Source organism: Mauremys mutica, chromosome 4 (genome assembly GCF_020497125.1).
Source record: "Mauremys mutica isolate MM-2020 ecotype Southern chromosome 4, ASM2049712v1, whole genome shotgun sequence".
Classification (NCBI taxonomy): Eukaryota; Metazoa; Chordata; order Testudines; family Geoemydidae; genus Mauremys; species Mauremys mutica.
This window is the reverse complement of record NC_059075.1, coordinates 14688502-14712842: the sequence shown is the minus strand read 5'-3', so window position 1 is coordinate 14712842 and position 24341 is coordinate 14688502. Positions and strand designations below refer to the sequence as shown.

The 24341-nt window shown below is 44.3% G+C and overlaps 1 protein-coding gene across 4 annotated transcripts in view; it reads right to left on the bottom strand.

Annotated features, from left to right (window-relative positions):
• SYT16 (synaptotagmin 16) overlaps positions 1 to 24341 on the bottom strand; it is a 155148-nt gene that overhangs the window by 78676 nt on the left and 52131 nt on the right. For 3 of the 4 annotated variants that reach the window (XM_045016690.1, XM_045016691.1, XM_045016692.1), the window contains exon 1: positions 2018 to 2114. Coding sequence is in view for 1 of the 4 variants with exons in the window: in XM_045016693.1 (XP_044872628.1) it covers positions 2018 to 2197 (180 nt within the window). In the remaining 3 variants the exon portion in view is untranslated. Of the gene's footprint in view, positions 1 to 2017; positions 2198 to 24341 lie in introns of those variants that run through there. The other variant, XM_045016693.1, reaches the window with a different exon arrangement.

Here is a 24341-nt window from a genome sequence, read left to right as displayed (position 1 = left end):
GCTTATGTCTGTAAGAAATCCTAGTTCTTTTGCAAGCATGTCTTCTAATGGTCTTAAAAATACCTATATATCAAAATTAACCTAACCATAGAAAAGGTGACATTCTGAATCGCTCTAACTTCAACTTTTCATGACTGTTTTACTTTGTAAAGGAGAACATAGGCTCCAAGAGTAATCTCCCATTGTAATTAATGATTACAATGTACTCCTCTATGGTATCAGATTTAGCACCTCATTAATGTGTATGGTATTTTGCTTGTACGGCACAGCTGTAGTTAAAGTTGAATTAGTGTTTCCATTATAAACCCATGTTTTCAAGGGTTTATTACTCAGTCACAGAAAATTTACTTTGAAATGAAAATTGCCACAGAGTGCTTCAGCTTGGCAGCAATTTTATGCCTTCAGAATTTGGGAGGGAAAAAAATCCACCCTGTTTATTAATAATTCACATTTTAAAAGGCATCGTAAATATATGTTTGCATGATAGTCTTTGACAGCTCCAAAGAACGTCGACACCTACACATTGCTGAGAGCCACACTCTTGTACTACTTGCCAGAAAAAAAATAAAGACTTAAAAATAATACCGTTAAATTTCTTTTAACACAGAAAAATCTATGCTTAAGTCATGTTAAATTTATGACACAGAGCCCCAAAAGAAAGAGGAAAAAATGACATGCAAGCTGAGCCCTTCATTCTGGATGAGTCCCAATGGCTTTGTTACTAAAAAGATTTACTGGCAGGCTTAACTACATTGATAAGTAGTCCCATTGACTTCCGTGTCAACTTGTGACTAAGCATTTGTTTGCTTTTTATTAAGGCCCCAGTGTGGGTGGATCCTGGCCAACTGGATATAGCTACAGTGCAGTCCATGAGGTTTTATACAGGTCTGTGGCTAATCCACAGGAAGAGAACTGCAGGATTGGGATCTAAGTGTTAATAGGGTTAGGCCCTTCTGTAACTAATCTTGAAGACTGGGCATCTTGCCCCATCATTTAATTAAAAGCACACTGAAGGATATATTCTGGCAGAGAAACCCAAACACATATAAAATGCAACCGACTTTGCAAGCAAAATCTGAAAAAAATATTAAAGGCAGGTCATATTTTAGCCTAGCAGCTTGGCAGTGCCTCTTTAAGTATAGATTTGTAAGTGTTGATATATATTTTTAAATATTTATTGTAGAACTTTCTGATACATGACAGGTAACTTCTATGAAATGTCCCCCATTATTGGCATTAACATTACCCTAGAGAACATTTACTTAGCATTTTTCCTTCCCACCAAAACATTTAGGAAGCTACTGGCCAGATTTGCATGCAGTTCAGCACCTCCCACTGAGACACCGATGGTCAGATTTTCAAAAGGACTTACAAGCTCCCAATGTCGCCACGTATTCAGGTGCCTAAACAGGAGCAGAGCTCTTCTGAAAAAAATCAGTCTGGATCTGTTGTAGGAGCTGAGCACGTCTGAAAATTTCAGGTTACGTGCCGACGTTCTTAGGCTAAACGAGAAAAGTAAAACTCCCCCATAAGCCTTCCCTGCAAGCTATAGTAACTCAGAGTGTCATCGCAGATCTGTTTAATATATGTTTCTGGAATGGGACTAATGCAGGATGATATGTATGAGAGTTAATGTCAGGAAGTCAGGATGGATGCATCCTACACTGAGCAAACAACATTCCCATTGCTCTGAGGAAATGCCAGAAATGCCCAGATTTTTCTGCTCTTTGCACTACCAAAGCACTCCCACAAGATAACAATGAAAAAATGTGTTTTCTCCAACCTTTTCTTCCATCTTTCAAGAGAACATTGCTCAGGACGACAAAGAGGATGGGTCCCTTGTAGCAATCCTGTATTCATTATATCTACTGTTAGAGGTCACACCACCGCACCTCAAACCCCAGCTATTTTCCACGCAAACAACACTAGACACAGTAAAATGGCTCTACTCTCTTCTTAATCAAAGCCTCAGTGAGTTTCTGTACATCAAAGGCACTGAGATAATGACGATGCTTACCCAGGCCCTCATGAACCCCCGACCTCTCTTTGTAGTGTTTTCGTCTCCCTGGTTGTTCCAAGCATGGGAGTCCACCGATCTTTTCGAAGCACAGTTTCTTGTTGATTAAGAGGAAAAGGACTGTGAGGAGGACAATAAAGACTCCAACTGCAGATAAGAACCCAATGGCCTCTGGAGTAACTAGTGACAAAAACAAAGAAATAAAATATTATTGCAACTGGAAATGCCTGTCCCCAAGCAAAGTGTGGTTAACCCAGCTCCATGCCTGCACCCCACACCCATGCCCTCCCAAATGCATAAGAAGCCAAACTCAGCAGAATGCAGCCTGTAGTTAGTGGGTGCAACCCCCATATTGGGCCAAATCTACTGGTGACATAAACAATGGGGTAAATTACACATTGAGTCTGATTCTGCTCTCCCTCTGGGACTGATTCATATCCCACTGAAGTCAATGGAAAGACTCCTCTTGACTTCCACAGGCTTTGGCTCAATCAAATACATAAACCAGTGAATTCCATTAACTTCAAGAGGGTTACTCCTGATTCACATGGGTGTAATCAGGATCAGGCTCATTGGGGGTAAGTTGGTCATAAACCATTCGTACACGGCCACATGCAAAGAAGGAATGCTATGTCTTAAGGGTGACAAAACAGCATTCATCGTGTCGGAAGGAGATTGAAGGAGAGATTGCATTTTCCTTGGGGAGGGTGAGGGGAGTAAGTGGCTGAACCTCTTGGCAGACAGAGAGAGGTACTGAAGGCAAATACCTTTGGAAATGTTTTACACTTCCTCCAAAAATACATAAGACCATCACAGATGGAAAATGTCTCTGGTATGAAAGAATTCCTTTGCCATTTACTAAGAACCTGGTAAATATGTCTGTCTCTTCAATGTATCCTGTGAAAATGTTTTTCCTTCATTGAAATAAAATACAAGCTCCAAAATCATGATTACTACTCTTAACAATACAAGGCCACATCGCCAGCAGGTGTAACTCGTTGCTGACTTCAGGCCTGGACCTAAATTAACTAGTGACATCACTGGCTCTATCTCAGCTGAGAAAGTGGCCCTGTACGGCAACATTTTCGTGTCAAACTGTAAAGAAATATTCTCTTATTTCTGCTTGTTGCATTCTGACTGTGCCATTGGCTCTGGAAAGAATTAGAGATGCTAGCAGAAAAGCTTTTAAAGCAGTCTCACATCACGCACACTGAAATGCCAAAAGCAAGGACAGACATTACGTAGATCAGCTAGTACAGGTGGCAAACGCACATATGTCAGAAAGCATAAGCACCATCTGCAAAATAATTCAGCATATTATTCCAGTAATTACTAAATTAACATCAGATGGCTGCGAAGTTCAGTTGCACAGTTCAAGTCAAAGACCCCATCAAAATGAGACATTGGTGGCATATGTTGATTTTGAAGCTACGGCTCACTGAAGAGGCAGGGAGCGAGAAACAAGATAACCAGAGTCAGTGCGGCATGTCATGTACTCAACTAGATGTTTACAAGATTTGATTGAGCAAGTATTCAGGGGTGAAGAGGGCTGAATTGTCTTCGGTTCCTGTAGTGACAGCAGGTAGTGGGACCGCAGGAAGGAGGGTAATAAACAACAGACTGATGTGGCTAATTAGAAACAAAAAAATCACAACTTCTCAGAAGCCGCACTGAAAAAACACTAAGGGTACGTCTTCACTACCCGCCGTATCGGCGGGTAGCAATCGATTTCTCGGGGATCGATGTATCGCGTCTCATCTAGACGCGATATATCGATCCCCGAACGCACTCCTGTCGACTCCGTAACTCCACCAACCTGAACGGCGGTAGCGGAGTCGACATGGGGAGCCGCGGACATCGATCCCGCGCCGTGAGGACGGTAGGTAAATCGATATAAGATACTTCGACTTCAGCTACGTTATTCACGTAGCTGAAGTTGCGTATCTTATATCGATTTTCCCCCGTAGTGTAGACCTGCCCTAACATTGCTTGGAATGAAACCCAGCAAAGCCAAGAAATGCCGAGGTAAAGCAGAAGCTGGCGGGTTGCTTCTGATCTTGCTCACACCAGTCTGAACGAGCAGTAGCTCCTCCAGGTCTATGCTTTACTTGCCCTCTTCTCCCTGGGCACCGAGGCACATAACTGGTCCAGTTCCACCATGCAATATTGATCTTTCACACCAGTCCAGCAGCAAAAAAGGGTCGGTCTGTAAAGAGAGCGAATCTCTCAGCCAGGAAACCATCCAGGTGTACAGGCTTCCCTGGATGGCTTTCTTGTACCAGCCCTGCCCTTCCCACCTCTGCTGCATTCCCTGGCGGAAGGGGCATCCTGGGGCATGGCCATGGAAGGAGGTGGGGCAGCAGTGCCATTGCACCCCTGCTATTTTCACCTGCTGCAACAGCCCTTAGGTGGCCGTGGTAGCTAAGCAGAAGTCAGAACAGCCTTGTGGCACAACCCTGGAATCGAAAGAGGTGTAAGGCTCCTCCTTTGCCCTCCCCCCGCTGACCCCTTTCCTTCACCGAATACTGCTCTGGCAAGAGAAAGAATTGCGGCTATGTATGCAAGCTCTCCTTCCCCTCCCGTCCTCTGAATGTTTCAGCTGGCATCTTTGGGGTATAAGTTTAACATAAGTTTTGAGTTGGAGACTCGGCCACAGGGTTTTTTAGTGATTTGAGGGGGAGGGAGTGATGTCTAATGGCTGCAGGAGGAGATGTTATTGTCATGTATTAAACTCTGAGCAGGACACAAAATGATGAATGCCCAAGGAGCTTCCAACCTGTCAGGCTCCTGGGCTCTGGCCACTAGACCTTGGGCTTGGCTAAGTCACTGAATCTCTCTGGCTGAGTCTCCATTAGCCGGCTTCCATTTTCTCCTGCTGAGAGGGCTCCAGTCTGCCTCCAATGTTCTAAAGACTGTGCAGTCTAAACCTGCTCAGAGCCGGTGTAAATGTCATGGTGATAAACACGCCAACACTGCCTTGTCTACAGTAGAGCTCCAATCACTGCACTCTTTGGTGGGGCTACCAAGCTGCTAACAAGCGGGTTACCTTCCCGGGGCGGGGACGATGGACCACAGTGCAGACAAGATCTCTGGGCCTCGGTTTGTGGCCTGGATAGAACAACTTCTCACTGTGGCTGTGTGAAAGGACTGTTGGGTAGCTCTGGGCCAAGTATCCACCCAAACTGGGGTGAAGCTGCTCTAATAGTGGAGGAGGTTATGCTCCACAAACACAGGTTTGAGAGGCTCTTCTTCTCACACTGGCAAGGAGAGAGTCAATACGCATATCTGCCTGTTTGCTGCCAAGGAGAAAAGGGGCAAGACTTGTGTGGAAAGCAGGGGGCATTCATGCTGCGGGGGCTGAACGTATTCCAGCAACAAACTGCAATAAGAGTCATGGGGAAAACCATGGCCACTCTGGTCTCCCCTATCCCTGGACAGGCTAGCTGCAAAGGTGGGAGGCATCTGCCATCAGGACTCATCAAAAGCCTCTTCTCCTGCATGTGGAAACCCTCAAGTTACTTGTGCTGGGTGCCAGCAATTTGTGCCTTAGTGCATGTGAGCGAGGTGCACATGATAGCATTTGAATGCTGTACCTGGGAAGAGAGAGTCAGATCAATGCACCTGATGGCCAGTTGGAATAATGTATTCTGTTGTGTGGGTAGCCAAGCTCATGCTGTATGGTATGCACCTCAATCAGCACAAAAAATAAAGTTCCCCACACACCTGTGTGTGTGTATCCTAATTGCTTTCCAGATTTCCCAACCCTTCTTTCCTGTCATTCTTCAGCTGATGGGTTATTCTTCAGACTCACACCTCTGGGCTGAAAGCAAGTGTGAGAAATTGCGCCAAAAGGTCTTTCCGGTTTTGGTGTTTTTTGCACTTATGTTACCTTACCCAAAAGGTTATGAAGAACAGGAAAAAAAGTTTGCACTACCATTGTTTATATACCATCATAGGGACTTCACAGACAAGTGAAAAGGAGCAGATTTTGACCAGAGTGGGTACGGCCTATGTTAGACAGAAAGAGATGACAGAGCCTTGGAGCAAGTGAAGAAACACCATGACAGGAAACATGGTCTTGTGGTTAAGGCACTGCATGAGGACTCAGGAGATCTGTGTTCTGTCTTTGGCTTTAGCACTGAGTTCCTGTATGACCTTGGGGAAGTCACTTCATCCCTCTATGCCTCAGTTCCTTTTCTGTAAAGTGGAGATAATCATACCCCTACTACCTGCCAGCCATGTTGTGAGGATAAACTAATTTAAAAGGTGTGGCATGCACACATACTCTGGTGGTGGAGCTATGTAAGCAGAAAGATTACACTACGAGACTGAGATGTGCTTTAGTATAGACACATTCCATTTTGTCACCCCCCCACACACACACCTTTTTAATTAAATACTTTAATATGATGGTGAGTGCAAATTAGCTCTCCAATTGAACACATTGTTTTTGCACATGCAATTGTGCATGCACAGTCTAGAAAACCGGAGCACACCATTTGAGGGGATAAATCTGGAGAAAGGGAGGTCTGTGATGGAAGTGAGATTTATAAGTGATATCTGAAGGCGGATATTCCAGTCAGAGGGTGCTACAATCTTGTAATTACTGTACCCACACTAGCAAACTATCCTAGCATTATAGGGAGTGACTATACGGTGCAGAGAAGGAACTGTCCAGTACACCAGGGGTAGAATCCTGGCCTCACTGAAGTCAAGAGGAGCTTTATCCCTAACTTCAATGGGAGGGTCAGGATTTCAAGCCCGCTGTTTCATATCCATTTTAGAAACACACTGAGCTCCTTCAGCTAGAACAGGAAAACAAACAGTGGAAGTTTCTCAGTGCACCTAACATATACCTAGTACTTTCAGTGGCTGGAGAGTGTACAGTGAAAAATCTTTTTCCAGTTCATCACAGCTGGCCTCCCAAGGGCTAAATTCTGAATAAAATCTTATTCCAGACAATGGTTCTTTAATTCCAATTGATTCCAAGCTTTCTACAATAGGAGTGTTTACTGGTACTTTTTAATTACAAAACCCCCCATAAATTGTCTGTTTTACTGTCTGTGCTAATTACATTTCATTATATATTTGGAGTAAGCTATTATTTTCCTGCTGGTTCCCATGGCATTCTTCATTATCAACTGCTAATTGTCTAGCATGCACATAGGATTGCGAACTAAGTAGGCTGCTGTGTGGGCAGAAGTTCTAGGAAAAGCTGCGTGGCATTAGAAATGAGCATTATTATTATTGTGGCATATTAGAACGTTTCCACCTACTTGCATGCCCACATAATTTGTTGCACATCATCCCTATCAACAATGTCACCGTGCAACAAAGGATGGGAGGCCATCTGTACTGAGCTTTATGCTTGGCAATTAGCAGCAGCTATCGAGGGAAGATGGTGTGGGGCCAAATAGCTGCTGCAGTGACAGTGGAGGTACAGGTCTGTCAGTGGAGTAATGCACACAGCGAGGGCCCTTTTACAGGCTCCATTTATCCTTTGCCTGCAGCGCAGGAAACCCAGGATGTAATCTGGGATCATCCCACCTGTCTGCAGGCCAGGGTCAAGTTCATAAAGGGAAATAGTGCAATGCAAGCATTCTGGAGTGAATTTACAGAGTAAACTGGCTCAGGGGTTTTCGTTCACCAGGGCTAATGCTAATTCAATTTGAACAACATCCTGAAGAATCCATATCTATGTGAGCTCAGGAAGCGCTATGGAAGCTATTAAAGCAACCGCCAGAGTATGCAGAATTTCACAAATTTAGGTCAAAACAAGAGTTTTAGGTGCAACTTCCTTACAAAGCAAACTGCTATGCCAGGGAGCACACATGACTGATGCTCTGAGCCACGGTTATCAGCATGGAGCAGGTGGCACTTATATTCATGTGCGTTGCATACACAATGTACAAACACTTCAGAAATAAAATGTGTTTTCACAGGATTGCAGCTCTCTTCTGATATCTATCTCAAACAAGACAGAGCCTGACCCTTCGCAGTAGCTCTCACACCGGGATGAAATGGTTGCATAACTCTTCTGTAAATATATTACCAGAAATGAAATCAAACAGACCAAATTCAGCCTTGGGGTGGGAGGGTGCAACTCCCATTTCAGGTCGCATTTCACCCAGGCTGAATTTGGCTCCATGTATTTTTATGCACTACTTCACACCCCAGATAGCAGGATGCCTCTCAGTCCCTTCATAAAGGGACGATGAGTCTGATTCTGTTCTCATTGGAATCAGTTGCAAAACTCCCACTGCCATCAATGGGAGTAAGGCCAACCCCAGTGGCTTTGTTCTTGGTAATATATTTGCAGGCCACCTTTGAAGAATCATATTGCTTTGAGGGGGACCTATGCTTTGTCGCAGACATGCCTATTTTAGAGTAACAGGGATAATAAGGTAACTTCTATCTATCTCAGGTACTTGTATACTCCTTGTCACCATAGGATCTGAGCACCTCAGTGTGCATTTTATTTATCCTCAACATTGCTGTGAGGTAGGGCAGTGCTGTTATCCCCATTGTACAGATGGGAAATGAGGCACAGAGAGGCTAAGTGACTTGCGCCAAGTCACCCAGGAACTCTGAAACAGACCCAAATCTCCCAAGTCCCAGCCCACCCTAACCCCGGGACTATTCTTTCAGGAAAACAAGAATACACCTGTAGGTGGTTACAGTACAGCATTTGCTTCCTACTTGGGACTGTTACAAAGAACATTTTCAAGTCAACCACTGTCCCCCTCTATTATGCCAGGAACAGGTGTCTGTCTCTCTCCCCTCCACCCCCTAAAGCAGGCCACACTGCCTGCATCATCAGCCACATCATGCTAAGACCAACATTTAACTTTTAAAGCTGATTTCTGGGTCAGTGTTTACCTTGCGTCAACAGGAAAATGCTCCGGCATGTGGAGGGCACCCAAAAGCCTGTGTATGCTTTGTCGGGTCAATCAGGAGGACCGAGAACAATGATCTGTGCCTTCCCAAGAGACACAGAGTGCACATCTTCACACTGCAGTGCTCAGAGCTCTTTTTCTTTCCCATAGCAAACATTGGCAACTAGCAAAGGACATCTCAGGATACTGAAAATTGGCTATAGAACCCCTCACCTCTAGAACATCAGTTCAAAAGCAGAGACTGAAGGAGGTTACCATCTGATGATCTACACCAATGGAGTTTGGCGGTCTCAGTCCATCTCCCAGCAGAGAAGGTATCCATATCCCTCTCACACATCATAGTTGACACTGTCAACCTTATCAATGGTCTCAGAAGAGACCCCAATTCAGAAAGATACTTAAAGTGCACATGCTTCAGTCCCACTGAAGACAAAGCAGCCAGAAAGATCAAGGACTGAAGGAGGACAGAAACCATTCACATTTTTAGAGGTGGTCCCTCCAGGTCAGAGCTGAGACACGTTGGCAGGTCAGCACGGGGAAGCTTGCACTACTGTTGCTTGTCCTGCAAATAAGTAGGAACTCCTCAGTTTCCAGGGCTGTCAGTCTGCAATCTTTCTTGAACACTAAAGTCATACCGGTTTTTTTTTTAAGACAGCTCCCTCATTACCATGGTACCACTAATGCAGTATTTTGAGACAGTGAGGGGATAACATGCATCACTGTGATGATACATCCATCATTTGCTATCCTCTCAAAATGTAAATAAGCAAGCACTCAAACACAGATTTTAAAGAATATGCCCATAACACGACCCCCCCCCCGCTCTTCCATTACTCATTTCCTTCCTTGTGACACTAACAGCAACATGAGCTCATAAGAAACCAAACTCTCGCATTCCGGCCTGCCTCCTCTGCACACTGAAAGCATGAGGTGATTGCTCCAGAATTTCCACAAACATCCCCTGCTGGTTTCCTCCTGCACTAACAGAGGCTTACGGAGCATGACCTACCTTCCCCTCAAGGACAAGAGAAGCAAAAAGGTCATTCTGATGGTCTCGTTTGCCTTACCTGGACTTGATAAGCTGTAAGAGAGAGAGGCCTTGTTACCACCACCCACCCCACATGTGTCTCTTATAACTTGTACTGCCACCCACAGAACTCTTTGCAGGGGACGTCTATTAATAAAAGGAAACAAACATTTTGGCGTGTGAGGTTTATTATTTTCTCTGATTTGGTGTGTGGCAAAGAATGAGCTAATCCTAATTAGAATCCTCCTGCCCCTATTATTCTCATCCTACAAACGCCAATCTTCCTAGTTTCACCACTTTGACCCCAAACGTGACAACTCATCACAGCCAAAAGCTGAACAGTAGCTCCCTTCAAAGACCTGAATAAACCCTCTTCCATCATCAGTTGACCAAGGACCATGCACCAGTAAACCTTCTGCTGAAGGCAGTGTGTGTTGCCTTGGCAACCTGCCTGACCTCCATTGCCCCAGGGAGTGAAAACATGCTGCCAATACGAGATTTCAATGAATCTACCCAATCTCTCAATACTTATAGGATTTCCTCTCTCTAGATAGCGGGCCATGCGCCCAGACGGAGCAGGGCACTCTGAATACAGACCTGGCTTCTCCTTGCCCTACCATTTCCTAGCTCTCTCCTTAGGCTGCAGTCTTCTCCTGATGGTTATATAATGAGATGAAAAATTAGCCCAGGGTGTACTTATAAAGCCTGCTTGCGAACTCTCTGTCCTGGGCTTTGACAGGTATTTCTAATTGCCTAGAAGAGCCATTTCAACATAGGCAGCTACGGAAAGGAAGGGGAGGAGACCATTTGCCATCTGAGATGGAGCTGAACATCATACCTCCGAAAGGGTTTATGCTGTAAATGACCCCACTGCAGGGGGCCACCATGTGAGCTGTGCTGCAGACTGCCTTTTAGATGCCTAGCAGAGTTCTACGTGTACCACAGCTCAGAGGTATGCGTCGCTGGCACGCCGAGTTCTATCCACTCTTCCTCTTGGTGGGTTCCCATTAAACATTCACTTGTAATAGGTCCTGGAGGATTTTTACTGCGGCTGGGTGCAAATACCCTAGGAACACATTTTAGCATGTAGTTACAGAAGGAAGGTAGGGGATCTGTAAACCCTGTCGCCCCACGGAAACAGTTTAGTGTGAGGGTATAAAGTTTGCTCTGTCCTTTTGGTTCATTTTTTCTTGCTAAAGCCTTCTCTTTCAGGGTGCGGAATAGAAGTCTTAGGCCTATGATCTCACCGGCTGGGTCTTGCTCTGCCTCTAGTGTTTGAGGTATTGAATGATGAACTTGTCGGAGGGTGGCTCCTATACATATTCTCCAGTCTTCCCTCAGTGGGGCATCCCACTGCATGGGATTGCTGGCACGCTGCCTCCCATGTCGCCCCCACCTGGCTCCCCAGAACCCAGCCCAGCTACTTGGGCATAGGCCTTGGCCACTGAGGAATACAATCAAGGAACCGTTGTGCAAAAGGCCTAGTTTTTCAAGGGATACTGCAAGAAGAAGGAGACTGCTTGTAACACAGGGTGTGGTTTCCAGGAAAGAATGTGTCATGGGAGATTTCTGGACTTATAGTATCAACCAGGTCCCCTGCACCCGGTGAGTGTGTTCTAAAAATAACTGGTTATGGGAGAATGCAAAAGCCATTAAAGCAAATACTAAGAAAAAATGACTGAGGTTACTGGCTCTATTTATTTAACACAATGGGGTATTTTGCTAATGCTACCACCTTCTATATTAATAGTAGCATGTGACCTTTCATCGACATATTAGCATAATGAACCTGCTGGTTTGTTACAGGGTGACCTGGTGAGGAAGAATTGCTCCACAGGCCGTCCTGGGAAAGGCAGAGGCCAAGCCAGCATTTAACTAGCCGGGGGCTTCAGGACCAGTAAAAGGAAAGGAAATTTGGGGATCATGACAGATTAGGAACTGAAACTGGCCTTAATGGTTGGGAGAACAGCTGATCCTATGCCTTCCTCCCACCTTCCCTTGGCATCCCCATACACTGCCTTCGATCTGTCCCCTAAAGTGCAAGGTTGAGCAAGCCCTGTACAATCAATGGAATTCAACCACATATGAGTTTGACCCAACGGTATTTGCTACTATAGGGGATGATCCCAAAGTCACTGAAGTCAAAAGCGAAGTTTTGCCACTGAGGTTAGTGGGAGCAGGAGCAGGCTCAGAGAACGCAAATGCTGATGATTCATTATTATTTATATCATAGAACCTAGGAGCTCCAATCGTGGTCCAAAACCCCACTGTGCTAGGTGCTGTACAAAACACAGAAAAAGACAGTCCCTTCCCCAAAGAGCTGACAATCTGAGTATCAGACAAGAGAAAACAGATGGATACAGAAAGATGAGGGAGTACAAGGAAACAATGAGACAACATTGGTCGGCATCATAGACAGTGGTCTCGGCCCACTAGCAGCCTAACCATTGTCAAGTTTTTTGTAGTTTTAAGGAGGGATTTAAAGGAGGATAATTAGATAGTTTTGTGGCTATTTACAGGGAGCTCCTCCCAGTTGTGAGAGTTGGCATGGAAAAAAGCATCAAGGTGCTTTGTTTGACAATTTAACAAGTGGGCAGTGAAGGCTAGCACTGTGGGCTGATCGGAGGAGAGAGTCAATATCTGAATGACAAATGAAAGGTCAGGTGGGGATAGACTGTGAAAGGCCTTGAAAATAAAAACCAGTAGTTTATGTTTGATGCAATAGAGAAGGGGGAACCAGTGCAGGAATAGAGAGAGAGAGGTGACAGGGCTCAAGGGACAGGCTAGGAAAATTGACTATGCAAGTTACTTCAGAGCCGGCTATGCTCCCTCTGAAAATATTATATTTCAATATAATACAGTCTATATACACAAGGTCCCTTATAAATGAAAGCAATTGTGATTCTGGCTGGAAAGATTCATATATGTCAGGAGATCTCAAAAGCAACACCTAGGAGTTTTTCAAGCAGCGCATGCTACATGGGACCATTCTCGTGGTCAGCATTTAAGTGCAGCATGCCTTAAGAAACAGGGGGAGGTGGAAAAAAAAAATCAAGGACTTCTAACTGAACTACATTCAATGAGAAGCTACATTAAAATCACACCTACACATTTTATAGGCGTTTGTATTTCCAGTATATGCAATGTTCTACCTAGCATACAAAAATCCTCCCCCCCCCCCCAAATCGTAAAAACTTTCAGACATAACTGACAACAATCCTGGGACGTTTCGAAAGAGAGAAAGCTATGCTATGGAGTGTTGCTTTTATTTTACATACATTCTGGCTCCCGCCAACCATTATTCTACATTTGGGCCCTATAAAAAGGGCAATGCTGCGTTCTTAACCTAAGTCATTCAAAAATAACTGCAGGTATTTGTGTTTCTCCCCGCACAACGACGTGAGGCTATATTTGCTCTCTGTTTGAGGAGGTGGTGAATGGTTAACACCTGTGTTTATCCTATATATCCACCCAGTGTTATTGTTTTATTGTTCTACAGTAAAGACGGAAGCTCTTCTGTAATGATAGTATGAAAGAATAAAATGTAAGTACAAAGAAAAAAGGGCATTGGTGCTCTACGTTTGGTTAGCCGAGGCTTCTAATAGTACTTCAGAAACATACTTAAATGTGGTTCTAAATACAAAGTAACACAGGCATTTGCAACACAGGATTTATGTTAAAGCTATATCACTCATGAAGTTACGAAGTGAAAAGGTTTGATTCTATCCAGGAAGTATTTATTCAAAATACTAGACTTACCTATTTTCCCTTAAAGTAGCAGGACAAGTCAAACAAGATGTGAAACTTTCCAAGTGTGCTTCCTTCACTGATATAGTATATGTTGTGAATAATACGACTCCAAAGTCAATGGTAGTTCCTTTACTTTCAATCCAGGACAGGTTCCTAAATCCTGCTTTCCTTTTGGATCTGTGGAGTTCACACTAGCTGGACAGAGAAAGACAGCCGTATAGACCTGTGTTTCACAAATGGGAGTGGTGCTTTCTCTCCCCCTCTCTGTACTAGATGATTTACTGTCCCAGAGAACAAGGAAGGCTGCTAGTTCATAAACATGTGACAATCACCAAAGGAATGTTAGCCAAAGAGGTGGCAGAGAAAGCAGACTGAATCACTCCCAACGGTGGCTGCTTATAAACTTCTACCACAACTATAATATTTCCTGAACATGTAGTTACCTGTAGGGTATTATTAGCACTTTCTTTACTTGGTCAATTATCTTGCTGACACCTTTACAAGAAAAAAAAAAATTCAAATTTCCAGTTCAAGGATATAATTTCCTGCCCTGCCTAAACTCAAACTCTGGCCATAAATATTTTGGATCAGCTAACGAAATGTATCTTTCCTACTGCTGGATCCAACAGGCTCACAATGAAAAGTAAATTAAGGATCACAGCTGGTACTGGTAATGTTTCATCTCAAGGGAGTATCCCACCGGTAGCAAGGAACAGAACTACATTATTTCCCAGGCCTCAGTCAGTCATGACTTCACTGAATAGATCTACGCAGCCTCGAGCTGAGCCCGGTTTCACCTCCTAGGGGGTCCAAAGTTAGAAGAGCAAACAAGTTGCGATGGTTATGCTTTTGTGGGTGGGATTTGCATGCAGTACGAGGTGAACGGTTCTCAGAGTAAAAGTGGAAGCTTGTGCCTTGCTCTACCTGGGCAGAACAGCATTGTTCACAATTGCACACTGGGTGATATACTAACCAGTTACATGCCCACTGGGCATGCAAACAGATGCATAATTAACAATGGAGAGTGTTTCTTGTAAAACTATGCTTCGCTGACAACAAAAGGTACAAAATGCGCTTCTATTTTTTTTTAATCTTAGTGTCCTTTTAAGGGAGATTTTTGATCCTATAATACTGACTATAGCGCCATATTGTGTGTTCAGTGCCCATATACAGCAGCCACTAACATCACCTGTACGTAAGAATCATTAAGGCACAATATGGCCCTTAGTTTCCTGGTTTACACTGAATGAAGGGCTTCCATCCCTACATTCTTTAGGGCGAATCCAAACTCACCCTCACTGCCTGCAGAGGGGCCTTTTGCATCAGAACCAGAGCAATTCCCAGAGGTGGCAACACCGTAGTAGTCAGAGCATGATTTTTTAAAAACCTTTCATATCTGGTGCATCTCAATGAGAGCAGTGGAAAGGTCCTCAATAAAACCACATCACTGGGCATAGTTACTGCAGCAAAGACTAGATTGAAAAAGAAAAAGTCAGTGATGTATCCTGGCCTCAATGGGAGTTTTGCTATTGACTTTAATAGGGCCAGGGCCTGCTTCAGTCTTTGAAGAATCATAGAATATCAGGGTTGGAAGGGACCTCAGAAGGTCATCTAGTCCTACCCCCTGCTCAAAGCAGGACCAATCCCCAGACAGTTTTTTTTAAACCCCTGTTCCCTAAATGGCCCCCTCAAGGATTGAACTCACAACCCTGGGTTTAGGAGGCCAATGCTCAAACCACTGAGCTATCCCTCCCCTCCAAAGAGCATTCCAATTGCCTGAAGGTTTGTAAGGGGCAACCTATTGGTTTGCCAGTTTTAGGTACTCAACTGGTCTCCAATCACTATAGTATCTGAGCACTTCAAACATCAGTATTTATCCTGAACACTCCTGGGAAGTAGAGCAGTGCTATTATCCCCATTTTATAGATGAGAAATAGAAGCAGAGAGAGACTTTCCCAAGGTCACACAGGAAGTCTGGCTGAGCAGAGAACTAAGCCCAAGTCTCCCAAGTCCTAGATTAGACCAGTGGTTCTCAACCAGTGGTACGCGTACCCATGAAGGTACGCTGAGGTCTTCCAGCGGGTACATCAACTCATCTAGACATCTGCCTCATTTTATAACAGGTTACATGAAAAGCACCAGCAAGGTCAGTACAAATTAAAATTTAATACAGACAATGACAATGTTTATACTGTTCTATATACCGTACACTGAAATGTAAGTACAATATTTATATTCCAATTGATTTTGTAATTGTATGGTAAAAATGAGAAAGCATTTGGCTGAATTCATGCATGCGACGTGAAAACAAAAAGGCCCCAAATGTCTGTCTGATTGAAAAGCTACTTATTGCACATCCAGGTGCTTCACCTCTCCTGGTTAGCATTCTGACACCTCCACCCCTCCCACTGGGCATCAGGGACTTAAAGGGGCTTTTCAGGACTTGACTTTTTAAAAAAAAAATTATATAAATACTATTCTTTAATCTCTTTGCCAGCCCCTGGACTGCTGCCGAGACAGAGTTGCTACCTTCTTGGCCAGCCAGCAAGATGGATTTTCAGGCTGTTAATGTATGGCATCTAAACACATGACTGGGTCTCCGGGTACCAGCAGAAGAAAGGGTGCAGGGCTAGTTGTGTTATGTTTCTCTAGTCCTAGGCCTGCTGTAAAACATCCAAATGCAACATAGGACCCCAGAATAACTGCATTTTAGAGATGGCTGACATCATCTTTCTATAGGGATATACCCAGTCTGTAGAGTGGTTTATGACCCCATCTGACCGCGATGTGCCATTAAAAATGGAATATTGTTATAGGTGGGATTACTCATCCTATCTATGATTAAGGTTGCCAAGCACTTCCCTTTATAAAACCCTGTTTTAAGTTGCTTATAACTTTGTTGAACTTTAACCATTGAGCTGAAATTTTCCATGATGGGTGTCTGTCTCAGGCTGAATTTTTTTTTTTTAATTGCAGCCAAAATCACCCAGCTGTTTCTGAGCAGATGGGTAGTGAAAAATAAATGTTTTGCCCCTGTTAAAAAATGTGGGTAACCATTCATCCACGCTCAGTAGAGACTTGTCCATATTGGGCATGCTCCAGCCCAGGCCTGAGCAGGACTTCCCCTGAAATTGCTGCAGGCCATGATGGGTCAGAGCACCTGAACTGAGAGCAGGGAGGCTGTATCTCCTGTGCTTTCAATGACCACCCCCTGCTGGGGCCCAGGAAGCACAGAGGAGATAGGAGCCAAACCTGGGGGTGGGGGAGGTAGGGTATAAGAGGGAACAGATTGGGACAAGGAGAGACTGGGAATGGCAGGTCAGAGGGAGAGGGAGATTAGGACTAGGAATTGGGGCAGAAGGAAACCTGGGATTGGCTGGACTAGGACTAGGATCTTGGGAAGGAGACAAGAGCTAGCTGGTCAAGGAGACTTGGAGCCAGTGGGGGACAAAGGAGACTACGACAGGTTGGACAAGGAGACAAGGACAAGCAACCAGATGGGAAAAGACTGACTTGCTGGGCAAGAAGATTGGAACTGGAAGCCAGAGCTGATGAGGAAACTGGGATGTAGGGACAGATCTGAAAATAGGTGGGCAAAGAAACTGGAATAAGAACCTATGTGGTGGGGAGACACAGTTTGGATGAGTAGACTAGGACCGAGAGCGAGTGGGTATGACAAACATGGGGAGGGGAGAGAGAGAGATCAGACAAGGAGCAAACTGGGAATGGCTGGGCGAGGAGACTAGATCTAGGATGAGGCACCCAATGACTGAGGACTGGGGTGGGTTTCATGGGGAGAGCCAGACTGGGGCACGGATCCAGAGTTATGGAAGAGACAGGACTGGGCCAGGGACTGGTTAGAGGGGAAGGGTCAGAAGTGTCTGTGCCCACTTTACCACACTCCCCTTCAGAGCCCAGAATGGAATCCAAGATTTCCGAACCTCACCCTTCCTCTGCTTCAGAAAATAGCTGTGACCCCACTGGCAAAGTGTCTCATCCTGCTCTAGGTTGGTACACAGAGGATGACAACCTACTATGCTATCAGTTACTCCACCAGCTAAAGTGGCAGAGGCCTGTGCAACAGATTGAAAGGTTCCGACCTTGCTGATGACCTATGTGGGTATTAATATGCCACATGATGGAATTTCTGTGGGGTTTTTTTCTTCGTCTTTTTAAAAACAGGAAATTACACACAACGTTTAACACAAAAACTGTGTTAAAAATATATAGGCTCCACAATCAAGCACTCACAAGTTAGGAAATACTAGGTGCATTCATTGCCCAAGATGGACCTGCTCAGGGGATGAATCAAGCTTGTGTAGCAAAGGACGCTGTAGTCTGTAGGACCATTGCTTTATTTGTTGCAAAAGTTGCTCGGGGTGATGTGAAAGGGGCAGGAGATTGCAGGAAGAGAAACAACTGTCTCATGGTCAAGGCAGCTGAATGCTGCTTTAGGGGATTGGAATCTATCCTTGCGGCTGCCACAGAGTTCTTATGGGATGCAAACAAGTCCCTCGAACCCAGACTTATCACAAGTGGTCACTAATTGTGTGTTCCTCATTTTCTGGATGCCTGACTTGAGACCTTCGGGTCCGATCGGCAGAAATGTTGAGCACTCCCAGTTGCAACTGAACTCAGTGGGAGCTGTGAACATATAAAGTGCACATGCAACCTTAATTCTGGCATTTCCTTGTCTTTGTGTCCTTGATAATGTTCTTTTAATGTAAATTTTGTGTAATATATTACAGAACATTCATCTCCATAATTCACCAGGGCTGTCACAACCAGCAGAGCCATGGAGAAAGATTTAAGTCATCAAACCCAACCCTCTTGCATTTTGCAGATTTACTCACTACCATCCTTCCCATCAATATCTTACCCTGGCCTATCTTGCTCTTGAATTTGTGCAGGTAGCTATAATAAGCCAATGGAAACACCAGCACAGAAATCTTGCTATATAATGTAGGGAGAATAAAACTCCCATCCTTGTCTGCTTCATATTTCTCTTTTTCATCCTACTTTTTGGTTTTTACACAGTTGTGCTAACAATGCTGGAGCAGAAGCTGCAGAAATTCAATATCCTTTTCAAATAACTTATTTTTTTATTTGTCAACCATGAGGTAAACTGTAGAAATACTCCTTTTATGCCCCGTTAAATGTCAAGTTGTTATTTTTAAAATCTGGACAATAGTCTTCACATAAACCTTTGCACTGTTTTAAAGATCAAACATCCTTTCACCTGAGAATCATAGAGAGACTAGTTTCCCTGGTAACATAATTTGCTTCCAGTTCAATGGAACAGTGCAATCCTTTTCATGGGTTCAGTGAACACGGCAGCCAATCAGTGCTCAGGAAGTCAGGTTCTCTTCAAAGCTCTATAAAAAGTCTGTTGCCAAGGTGTCTTTGTAATGTATAAATGAACCTCTTATGAACTGATTTTAATTCTTCTGTTTAAAGCTACACTAAAGCACAGATCTCCCAAAAAGCCACAAGCCGTAAAACACCTAAGCCTTTTCATTTATCTGCACTTGCTTTTTTTATTTTAAAAATGAGGCAAGCTTCTTGGCATATTCTCACACCGTATTTCCCCCCTCAAATGGCAATTAGCTAATTGAACAAGAGTTCAAAGGAGTATCATTTCGAACCCCGCTTGCCCGGACACTGGTACAAAGACATGTCATAGTGTAAAGATTGGCATCCGAAGGCCTTATAATCATTTCACAGAAAGGGCTATATCAGCCTTTCCCTCTTAAGAAAAAACACACCCCAGAAGAGGGGCAAAGTCACTTGAAGAACCTAACCCTGCAGAACCCAAGGCCCACTGAAGGGGCGGGGAGGAAGGCTTGTGAACAGGGGAGAGGGAGAGTCCCTTCTAGCCAAATGGATGCTTCAAGATACCTAGGAAAACCTCACAGATCTCAGGAGATCACACCCCATGGCCCAACTTGCCCAGGCCTGACTAGCACAGCTCTCCCTGTGATGCCATTGACTCCCCATCCACACATGGACCCTTCCCTCTCCTCTCCCCCCGTCTTCCCCCACCCCCACCCCCCGAGGAAGCTAGACAGTATGACGCAGAATCAGGGGATGGGGTTAATGCTGATGGGCCAACATGAATTCACAGAGAAATTCTCTCATGGGAGATGATGTCACACACAGCAACTCAGTCCCTCTCACTGGCTATACCCCATAAAGCAGCAGAGCTTTGCACGAAGGCGCAAAGGGATATGGTGTTAGTTCCCTTTCTCTCCTATTACACCAGGAAGCAACAGTCCCGCTCCTTTCAACCCCACTACCCCCTGCAGCAGGGGCCATAATTATGCCGCACAAATGGAGAACACACTCCAGCCACACTCACATTTTGTATGGAGGTAGCTAAGAAAAATTCCTTGCTCAGCAGAATCCTTGCTCATAGTCCCACTGTGTAGCTGAGAGAGTGACTACTTGTGAGAATAAGAACTACTCACTGACTAAAGCCTGAGTCTGCACTTGACAGTTGTACAGGGGTATGAAATTTTACAGAAATAGTTATACCGGTAAAACACCTACTGCAGGTGCGGTTATACCGGTATAAAGGTATGTGCATACAGTTTATCCCCCTTCCTACACCAGTATATCTGTGCCTGCACTACACAGGTTGTACCACTTTACCTAAACTAGCACTTGCTAGTGTAGCCGAGCCCTCTGTGTTGCAGGATCTGGCCCATAATTTGTATGCATAACTTGGTAGCATTAAGCCAAAACAAATTTCAAATCTCCTTAGTTAATGCATTTGGGTAGTCAGAGAGAGGACGAGTCTTTCTCAATCTCCCTAGACTTTAAATTTCATCAGATTTCATTTAGGAATTTGTTGATATTCACCTCCCAATACATTTTGATGTTACCATTAGCATTTAAATACCTATCATCATTAATGCCTATTGTTCAAATCTGAAACAGATCCACTGTGCACCTGGTGTGGTGGCAGCTGTACTAATGATTGGCGGGTTTCCTTTTCAACTTATTTTTTAAAGTGCCAACACCATTTTAAGAAAACTCCACAGTCTTTGCCAGTATTCAACACAGCGGTGACATGAGCCATTGTCATTTTAGTTTCACCGTAAATTGATCATCACGGAGCACACACCCTGTACAAACGCATTTGTAGGCAGCCATTAACAATGAAGCAAGGTTTCAAAAAACGTATACACGGACACAACACAGTCACCGTATCTTGCGTTCATAAAGGTTTAGCAGGGAGCACAGAACACAGCTCCTTAGACTCGTCAGAGAGGAGAGCGCCCCTAGTGCTGTGAACTCATTGAAAAATGGACCTTTCTAGTAAGAAGTAATAAAAGTCTTTAAAGGAAGCTTTTGTAGGTGACAAATCTGAGGAACTGTCACAGATTGAAGTGTCACTAGAGGAGGTTTTGGAATTAATTGATAAACTCAACATTAACAAGTCACCGGGACCAGATGGCATTCACCCAAGAGTTCTGAAAGAACTCAAATGTGAAGTTGCGGAACTATTAACCAAGGTTTGTAACCTGTCCTTTAAATCGGCTTTGGTACCCAATGACTGGAAGTTAGCTAATGTAACGCCAATATTTAAAAAGGGCTCTAGGGGTGATCCTGGCAATTACAGACCGGTAAGTCTAACGTTGGTACCGGGCAAATTAGTTGAAACAATAGTAAAGAATAAAATTGTCAGACACATAGAAAAACATAAACTCTTGAGCAATAGTCAACATGGTTTCTGTAAAGGGAAATCGTGTCTTACTAATCTATTAGAGTTCTTTGAAGGGGTCAACAAACATGTGGACAAGGGGGATCCGGTGGACATAGTGTACTTAGATTTCCAGAAAGCCTTTGACAAGGTCCCTCACCAAAGGCTCTTACGTAAATTAAGCTGTCATGGGATAAAAGGAAAGGTCCTTTCATGGATTGAGAACTGGTTAAAGGACAGGGAACAAAGGGTAGGAATTAATGGTAAATTCTCAGAATGGAGAGGGGTAACTAGTGGTGTTCCCCAAGGGTCAGTCCTAGGACCAATCCTATTCAATTTATTCATAAATGATCTGGAGAAAGGGGTAAACAGTGAGGTGGCAAAGTTTGCAGATGACACTAAACTACTCAAGATAGTTAAGACCAAAGCAGATTGTGAAGAACTTCAAAAAGATCTCACAAAACTAAGTGATTGGGCAACAAAATGGCAAATGAAATTTAATGTGGATAAATGTAAAGTAATGCACATTGGAAAAAATAACCCCAACTATACATACAACATGATGGGGGCTAATTTAGCTACAACGAGTCAGGAAAAAGATCTTGGAGTTATCGTGGATAGTTCTCTGAAGATGTCCACGCAGTGTGCAGAGGCGGTCAAAAAAGCAAACAGGATGTTAGGAATCATTAAAAAGGGGATAGAGAATAAGACTGAGAATATATTATTGCCCTTATATAAATCCATGGTACGCCCACATCTCGAATACTGTGTACAGATGTGGTCTCCTCACCTCAAAAAAGATATTCTAGCACTAGAAAAGGTTCAGAAAAGAGCAACTAAAATGATTAGGGGTTTAGAGAGGGTCCCATATGAGGAAAGATTAAAGAGGCTAGGACTCTTCAGTTTGGAAAAGAGGAGACTAAGGGGGGACATGATAGAGGTATATAAAATCATGAGTGATGTTGAGAAAGTGGATAAGGAAAAGATATTTACTTATTCCCATAATACAAGAACTAGGGGTCACCAAATGAAATTAATAGGCAGCAGGTTTAAAACAAATAAAAGGAAGTTCTTCTTCACGCAGCGCACAGTCAACTTGTGGAACTCCTTACCTGAGGAGGTTGTGAAGGCTAGGACTATAACAATGTTTAAAAGGGGACTGGATAAATTCATGGTGGCTAAGTCCATAAATGGCTATTAGCCAGGATGGGTAAGAATGGTGTCCCTAGCCTCTGTTCGTCAGAGGATGGAGATGGATGGCAGGAGAGAGATCACTTGATCATTGCCTGTTAGGTTCACTCCCTCAGGGGCACCTGGCATTGGCCACTGTCGGTAGACAGATACTGGGCTAGATGGACCTTTGGTCTGACCCGGTACGGCCTTTCTTATGTTCTTATGTTCTTAACATCTAAAATACACTCAGGACACTGAACTGGGTAAGAATGAGGGTTTACGGAAAGGCCCGGTCCACAAATGAACTGGAGGCCCCAATCGTATGGACATCGATTAAATATGCCTCAAGGCTCCCTATCAAGTGAGGGGTAAAAGTGAGATTCCATTCATGATTTGCTGAATTTACCCACTATTTAATTCATCTGGGGTGATGTGTCCCAATGGAGGAGAAACTGGGAGATGAACATGTTCAGCACCATTAGTCATGCTCAACAGCCATGTGCCAGCACAGGAGTAAGTGACAGGGTTTCAGAGCCATGGGGAGAAGAGTTTTGTTAAAACTGGACGAGCAGAAGCCACGTATAAACTAACGCTATATCGCGGTTCCAGTGTATTTTCTTACAAAGCTTTAAAAACAGAGCATAACATGACTGTCATGTAGCTATTACCATGTTTCAAAACTGTTCAAACACAATACAAGCCCTAACATGGGCAGAGATTAATAGTCCTACCCATACTCAGAAGTGTTAACCAAAACCATGCACAGACTAGGCCCACAGTGGGAAAAGCCCTTTGCAAATCTGGTGTGCAGGAATACCCAGGGTGCAAAACACTTGGTGTGAACACTTGTGCCTGGTGAGATTATTCATGCTGCCACATTCCAACCAAACTGCAACCATGTGTTTGGCTCAACAGTTCCAGCATGTTCTTCCAGTTATTTAACAGCCAAGCTGGCTACTGTACTGCTAAGAACATGCTCTAAGGCATGGCTGAACTGGTGGGGGCACTGGGTTCTTTCCCGCTGTACTTTTGCATGTTTTGCCCAAGATTTAAGATTTAATTTTGCTCTCACCCAAGGACCTAATCCACTGCTCAGTGAAATCAGTGGAAAGACTCCCACTGTCTTCAACGGGCTTTGGATCGGACCCATAATGTATCAATCCTATTTATTGCACTGGATGCTGCAGGGGAGTCCCTAAAGGTAAAGGGCTTGACTCTTTACTGCAGCCCGCATCCTTTATGCTGCTCCAGCAGCATCATTTGCCCCAGCATAGAGGGCTCTGCTCAGCCACTGCATAGCTGGGGCTCTGAGACACCTCCCCTCCCGATCCTAGGCACAAGGGAGTACAAAGAGAGCAAGGAGACTGGCTGCCGTGCTCTTGAGACTGCAATTCCCGGCTGCCCATGGACCCCAGAATGCTGGCTGCTGTAACTGGACCAAATGACTGTCCTGAGAATTCAGGGAGTACAAAAGTGGCTTAAAGCCAACTGTCCTTCTTCCTGCCCCTATCCTAAGTACAGAAACAGAGGGACAGAGAACTGGAGCCCAAACCAGGCCCAGAGGCCAAATCCCAAAGTCCAAACGTAGTTCTTCGTCACGTAAAACCACCGCTGCTGTCAATGGTGGTTTTGTCTCACTCAGGCTAGCATGATTTGTCCTTCCGTCAATGTGAGACATGAACCAATTGCATTCGGGGGAGGAAGGGGGGTAGTTCTCATGCTGTGACTTGGAGAGCGTAGAAGCCACCAAATGCATTAGAAACCTCCATGACG